Source organism: Benincasa hispida, unplaced genomic scaffold, assembly GCF_027475165.1.
Source record: "Benincasa hispida cultivar pf3 unplaced genomic scaffold, pf3_genome.v1.1 HicScf1525, whole genome shotgun sequence".
In the NCBI taxonomy this organism is placed as follows: Eukaryota; Viridiplantae; Streptophyta; class Magnoliopsida; order Cucurbitales; family Cucurbitaceae; genus Benincasa; species Benincasa hispida.
In genome coordinates this window covers 24,241-31,793 of record NW_028325882.1, presented here as the reverse complement: position 1 = coordinate 31,793, position 7,553 = coordinate 24,241, and the positions used below count along the sequence as shown (strand labels likewise).

At 36.7% G+C, this 7,553-nt stretch overlaps 1 protein-coding gene across 1 annotated transcript; it reads right to left on the bottom strand.

Annotated features, from left to right (window-relative positions):
* Window positions 1-4,142: 4,142 nt before the first annotated feature.
* LOC120084161 (uncharacterized) lies at window positions 4,143-6,917 on the bottom strand. The gene is made up of 5 exons (XM_039040056.2): window positions 6,722-6,917; window positions 6,379-6,670; window positions 6,031-6,186; window positions 5,450-5,777; window positions 4,143-4,700 (listed from the first exon to the last, which is right to left on the bottom strand). The coding sequence occupies exons 1-5, from the start codon at window positions 6,915-6,917 to the stop codon at window positions 4,143-4,145; spliced, it is 1,530 nt and encodes a 509-aa protein (XP_038895984.2).
* Between the last annotated feature and the right edge of the window lie 636 nt (window positions 6,918-7,553).

Sequence of the window (7,553 nt, the reverse complement as noted above, 5' to 3'; positions counted from 1 at the left end):
AGAAGGACGAGACTGACCTGAAGCACTGACTCTTTCATTAACTCTTGATGAAGAACCAGCTTCATCAACAACCCTTGTTGATTCTTCAGCAGCTTCATTTAATACTACTTTGCTACGTGGTTTATGATCTCTCATTTGGTCTTCCTCTAAAAATGTAGCATTTGTCGATATAAACACTTTATTTTCTTGAGGGTCATAGAACAGAGCACCTTTTGTCTCCTTAGGGTAACCAATAAATTGGCATAATCTTGAACGAAGTTTCAACTTCTTAAGATTTGTCACTAACACATGTGGAAGACAACCCCAGATTATGAACTAACGTAAACTCGATTTATGCCCCCTCCATAACTTGAAAGGTGCTTTAGAAACACTCTTCGAGGGAACATTGTTCAAGATGTGAACTGCAACCTCTACTATATGCTCCAAAAACGAGTAAGGCAATTGAACATAGGTCATCATGGAACGAACCATATTTTTAAGGTTCTATTTCTCCTTTCTGATACACTGTTTTGTTGAGGTGTACCAGGTGCTGAGAGTTGGGATTGAATTCAATGTTCTATCAAATAGTCCTGGAATTCTAAATCTATGTACTCTCCATCCCAATCAGCTCGAAGTGTTTTAATTGTTTTACCTAATAGGTTTTCAACTTCAACCTTATACTCTTCAAAATTTTTAAAGGCTTCAGATATGTTCCATTAGGTATAAGTAACCACACCTTGAATAATCATCTATAAAAGAGATGAAGTATTCGTAGCCTTCTCTAGTCTTTACATTCACTGGACCACAAAGATCCGAATATATGAGCTCTAAGGGCTCTTTGGCTCTATAACCTTTTACACTGAAAGGTCTTTTAGTCATTTTTTCTTAGAGCAAGATTCACATGGAGGTAATGAATCATCTTCTAACTTGCTTAGAAGTCCATTCTTTACCAATCTCTCGATCCTATCGCGATTTATGTGGCCTAATCTCAAATGCCAAAGGTATGTATCATTGTTACTTGGAAATTCTTCACCTTTTAGTTTGAGTATTAGCAGTTTTAAGCATTTCATGATTTAAAAATGTTTTTGATTCAGTTGGTCTTAACACATATAAGTTGTCTTCTAGTTTAGTTGAAAAAATAATCACACAATTTTTCATAATGATGCTTCATTTGAATTAAAAGAAACTTAGTATGATTGTTCAATTAAACAAGAAATAGACTCAAGGTTCCTTTTCATCTTAGGAATAATGTATAAGTTTTCTAAAAACAAAAATCTATTTCCAAAAGACAACTCAACAACTCAGACTACACGAGCTAAAATGGCGTCTCCTGTTCCAACCTAGAGCATCATTTCACCATCTTCTAGCTGCTGAAAGGAACTTCTTTTTCTTCTTCTTATCAATGTACTTTGGGCAATTGTGTTCTTGTGACCATCCACATTATAGTGGAAGTATTTACCCTTGTCAGCCTTAACTTTTCCCTTGCTTTTTCCAGCAGCGGGAGCCTTCCCCTTCCCTCTTTTTTTTTTTTCTAGATCTTCTTAGTACCAGAAGTTGAAGGAACAAACTTAGTTCTAAAGGATGAACCCTTATGAAACTTTTTGGAATGGGCAACATTTTCCTCTCCTACTACTTGTCCCTTATCTTTCATAAGAGACTGAAAAAGTATGTAACTCGTTTAGAAGGGTAGTGAGATTATACTGTATCTTGTTCATTACTGCATTGTTGTGAAACTAAAGAAAACTCTTCGAAAGATATTCCAAAATAAAGGACACCTGACTCTGCTCGTTTATGAATGTACCTTTCATTTCGGTGACATTGAAATGGACCATCAGGTCGAGAACATGTTCTCTCATTGATTGGCTTTCTTTCATGTGCATATTATAAATGTACTTGAGGGCCTCGTGTCGGGTCTGAACAGACGATTGTCCAAACATCTCCTGGAGGAACTCCATGATCTGATGTGCAGACATCATGGCCTCATGCTTCTTGGTAAGAATGTCAAACATAACAAGATGTAGACTCGGGCCTTATCATTGACCTTCGTCCAACGGTCATAAGCATCCTTTAACGCTTGGGATGCATTTTGAGCGAGGACTAGAGGACATTCCTCCATCAAGACATGGCGCAGATCATTAATAACCAGAATCATATTCAGGTTAGATTTCCATGTCGCATAGTTTTCACCGATTAATTTCTCATTTTTAAGTAAAGATATGAGTATAGAAGAAATGCTGAAACATACAATAATCAATTGACCGTATTAGTTATATTTGTCATAATCCATTACTTAATAATCCAATCAATTTAGCAAAAACATATCATAGAACCCTAATTAAAATATTGATTTTCGTTTCTGCAACGATACTTCACAGACTTAGAGCAACAGCCACTGAAGGATGATCAACTACTCCTCCCCTGAATCGAGACAATCTTGGCCAACACTAACATTAGAATAACTCTTATTTCTATAGTTTTTAGCTATCGTTGTTTCGGTCACGGATTCATTAACTAACTTAATTTATCCCATAAGTGTGACCCTCCCATTTGGGATCTCAAAGGTACGCTTCAACAGGCTACCGAAGGGAAAGATGACTATTGAAGATTAACCTAAGAAACCCTATCTATTTCTAGAATTTGCATTGTTTCAACCCCTATGATCAGGCCCTCTGAAGGGATGGTTGCTCTAGAATGACATGTAGATGGACCATAGGAATCTCACAGTGCAACCTAATGGAGGAGATCGTAGGATACGTTGATACGCGTCCCTTTCACACTTACTATGAACACTTTCCTTATTCACCTTATTATTAACTCATACAAACACTTTCCGAAGGAGGTTGCGCCCAAGGCGACACGAAATCAAGCATGAATCTCATAGTGTGAACTCTTAGGGACATGAGAACTGAAATTTGATATATCACATATAAGAATATTCTCCCACTAAAGTATTCTAATATTTTTAGGATTTTATTATACTTAGTTAGAACCCGGTTAATGAATTTATCTGACTCATTTTAAATTTTCTCAATATAACATTTATATTGAATAATTTAACAATACTTAATTTCATTTATTAAACTCTTGTAATAAAATCAATCATTTATTGCATGCTAATAAAATATTTTCCAAATTCACGGTTGGCCTTGATAGGCTTGATGGGCTATATGAAACGCTGCTGTCTTGGAAACAAGTATTAATGGGCTTAGTTAAAAGTCTGGCCTGAAATTGAAAACCAAAACCACTGATGGAAATTGCACTTGAACAAACTCGTGTGCTAAAAGCACAATCCACGTGAAGAAACATCTTCACCCTACACTTTGATCGCTGAGATTTACATCAAGTACTCAGGAAAATTGCAAACACTTCAATGAGTAACCCTTTCTTTTCTTTTTTGCAGAAGAAAACCGAGAGAGAAGAGAGGGAAAACTAGAGGGAGATAATGTTGGTCTTCGTCTAGACGATGAAAGTGAGATTCGTCTAGACAATTGAGGTATAATCGTGATTCGTTTAGACGATGAAGTTTCTGTCGAGGATCGTCTAGACGATGAAGGTGCTGCCGAGTATTTGTCTAAATGATGAAGGTGCTGAGGTACACGATAGAAGATTAAGAAGATAAAGGAAGAAGAACACCAAGAGTTTTTACGTGGTTCGGCCAAAAGAAAGCCTACGTCCACGGAGAAGCTGATGATTTCTGATCGGGGAGTTACAACAAGAACTTACAAGATAAGTAGTTAGCTATCTTGATCTCTCAAATTTTCTTTTTCACTCTCTTACATGTTCAAGAAATTATAGATGTATATAAAGACAACTTGTATAACTAATTTCTAACAACCTTGAAGTTTTTTTTTTCATCACTTGTAATAACAATCTCCACCTTGAAAGAAAACTTCAAGTGTTTTTTCAACTTCTTTGTACTGAATCTCTTCTTCTTTTAACCTTTGTCTCTCAACTCAAACCCTACAATATCGAGGAATTTCTTAAGTTTGAGTTGAGTGACAGTCTTTGTCAACATATCAGAGGCATTCTCTAATGTATGAACTTTCAACACTTTTATTTGTTTTGCTTCAATCTGTTCTCGAATGAAATGATATTTAACATCTATATGTTGTGTTCTGTTGTGATACTGTGTATGCTTTGTCACAAATTTTTTTTACTGTATTCTATTTGATCCCGAAATCACTTAGAAGACCCTTCAGCCATAAACCCTCTTTTACTGCTTCTGAAAGAGCAATAAACTCTCTCTCAGTAGTAGAAAGGGCTACTATTGATTGCAATGTAGCCTTCCGGCTTAGAACACACCTTCCATATAGGAAGATATAGCCTGATAAGGATCTTCTCTTGTCTAGGTCTCCAGCATAGTCAGAGTCAACATACCCAATTAGTTTTGGTTCTCTGTTTGGAAGCTGTTGATACATTAGTTTAGCACTTGTAGTGCCTTTAAGGTATCTCATTATCCACTTAGTTGCCTCCCAGTGCCTCTTACCCGGATTAGCCATATATCTACTTACCAGACTAGTAGCATAAGCAATATCTAGCCTTGTAGACACCATTAGATACATTAGGCTTCCTACAACTTGGGAATAGGGGATAGTTGACATTACCTTCTGATATTCAATGTCAGATTCTTTAGGTGAATTCTCTGCTGAGAGTTTGAAATGATTAGCAATAGGAGTACAAACTGATTTAGCCTCTGTCATATGATATTCTTTAAGAAATTTCTGACAATATTGTGACTGATCAATGTTGAGAATGTTTGATTTTTTGTTTTTAATTATATCAATGCCAAGTATTCTCTTTGCATTTCCCACGTCTTTTCAAATTCTGACTTGAGTAGATCTTTGACTTTATTTAATTCTTGCATAGTTGCTCCTGATAATAGTATGTCATCCACATAGAGTAACAAATACATAGGATGAGTGTAGGTATCAGTGTTTATGTAAACACAGCTGTCATAGGAACTCTTATTAAAGCCATTCTTCTGCATAAAGTCACTGAATCTCCTATTCCAGCACTTAGGGGACCGTTTAAAGGCCATAGATAGACCTTTTAAGTAGGAAAACATGGTCTTCTTTCCCTCTGACATCATACCCCTTAGGTTGGCTCATGTAGATAACTTCTTCTAGGAAGCCATGTAGAAAAGCTATTTTAACATCAAGTTGCTCCAGCTCTAGATTATTCTGAGCCACAATAGACAATAATAGTTTGATAGAAGTTTGCTTGACCACTAGAGAAAATATCTCATTGAAATAAACACCTGGTCTTTGAGTAAAACCCTTAGCTACCAACCTAGCTTTATATCTAGGTCCTTGATCATTAGGGAATCCCTCTTTCAATTTACACACCCATTTGGATACAATTGGTTTGCAACCTTTGGCAAATGTGTCAACTCCCAAGTGTTATTTCTAACTAGTGAATCAACTTCTTCATTCATTGCTTCTATCCACAACTTAGCTTTAGGACAACTCACTGCTTCTTCAAAAGTTGAGGGTTCTGCATCATTATATAAATTTGAAGCATTTAGAGCTAAGTAGTCATCATATCTTGAAGGTGGCACAATAGTTCTTCTTTTCCTATCTCTAGTTAGGCTGTACCCCCTCAAATCTGGTTCTTCTTGCTCTGGATCAGAAATGGCATCTTCTACTTCTTCTTCAAGATGAAGTAGTTGATCAAAAGATGATTCTGAGCTTGAAGGATCAGAGCTAGGGTTGAGAAATTGCGACACCTCAATTTTATCATTCTTCATGTAAGGTGCTGTAACATTAGATGTAGATCCTTGCATAAACATCTCATCCTCCCTAAAACAACATCTCTACTTGTAATACATCTCTTCTTTGTAGGGTGCCACATTTTAAACCCCTTTACTCCTTCTGTGAAACCCAAAAACATATATTTCACAGCTCGGGTGGCTAATTTTTCCTTGTTTTGATGGACAAAACCAGTGCAACCAAACACCCTTAGATTATTTAGACTAGGAGGTTGTTTGGTCCACCTTTCTTCAGGAGTTAGAAGGTTAAGAGATGCATGAGGGCATCTATTTAGGGTATAGACAGTATATGAAGCTGCTTCAGCCCAAATTTTTCAGGAAGTATTGCATCTGACAGTAGGCTTCTTACTCTTTCCATAATAGTTCTATTCAATCTTTCTGCCACCTCATTTTGCTCAGATGTATACCTAACAGTCTTGTGTCTAGTAATACCATGCTGTCTACAAAAAACATTAAACTCTTATGCACAGTACTCAAGCCCATTGACAGTTCGTAGACACTTAATTTGACTGTTAGACAATTTTTCAACCATAATCTTCCATTCTTTGAACTTATCAAATACTAAGTCCTTAGATTTAAGGAAATATATCCAACATTTTCTAGAATAATCATCCACAAAGGTTAAGAATTACCTGGCTCTACTTAAGGATTGGAAAGGTGAGGGAGCCCATAGGTCCGAATGAACATAGTCAAGGATGGCCTTGGTTGTATGCTGAGCCTTTACAGAACTCTGACTCGTAGCCTTGCCTATCACACAGTGTTCACAGAAGTATAAGCTTTGATGAATTCCCTTAGGTAGAATTCCCTGATTAGCAAGAGCTTGTAGACCTTTGGCACTCATGTGTGAGGGTATTTTGTGCCAAAGATCTCCTTCAGTAGGCTGCTTCTGAATTACAACCAAAGCTGAATGCATTTTCTGAACTCCTTAAACAACATAGACACCATTAATATTGACCCCTCTGAGAATAGGCTTACTATTTTTCAAAACTTCACAGTAGCCTTCCTTTCCTCTGTATTCACAGCCAATAGAATCAAGCATGCCTAGTGAAATCAGATTTCTCTTCAACTTAGGCTCATTTCTGACATTTCTCAATAGTTTGACTGATCCATCTTCAAGTTTGAGTGATACAGAACCAATACCAACCATTGGACATGAGTTATTATTACCCATGTAGACAGAGCCTCCATCCAACTCTCTATATGTGCTGAACTAGTCTTTGTGAGGTGTCATATGAAAAGAACACCCTGAGTCTAGAACCCAATCTAGGTTCTTATTAGATTCTTCATCTGCCTTCCAATTTGATGAAGCTAAAGCATCTGAATAGAAATAAGTATCCTCACAAACCGAGGCTTCACCTGATTGATTTTATTGGACTTTTTGTTGAGGTTGTGGTTGCTTGTTCTTCTGCTCATTTTTCCACTTTAATGTTCTGAAATCCTTGATTAGATGTCCTAGCTTTTTGCAATATTTACATCTAACCTTGGTGTTTCCTTACCCTATTTTGTTGAACTTTGTTTCCCCTTTTCCTTATTATTCTTTTTAGACTCACCCTTAACAAATAAACCCTCAGCACTGGGCTTATCTTCCTTACTGGTTAGGAGCTCTATCTCTCCGATTTTATGGGCTAAAATGTTAATATAAGTAGTTAGAGAGTCTCTACCATATTTTAGGGCAGTCTTTACATCCTTATAGGAATCCGACAGTGAGTTAAGAAGCATAAAGGCTTCATTATCTACCCCAATCTCTTCTCCTTGAGTCTTGAATTCAGTAGTAATCCTTTTGAAGTCATCTAAGTTTTCTGTCAAG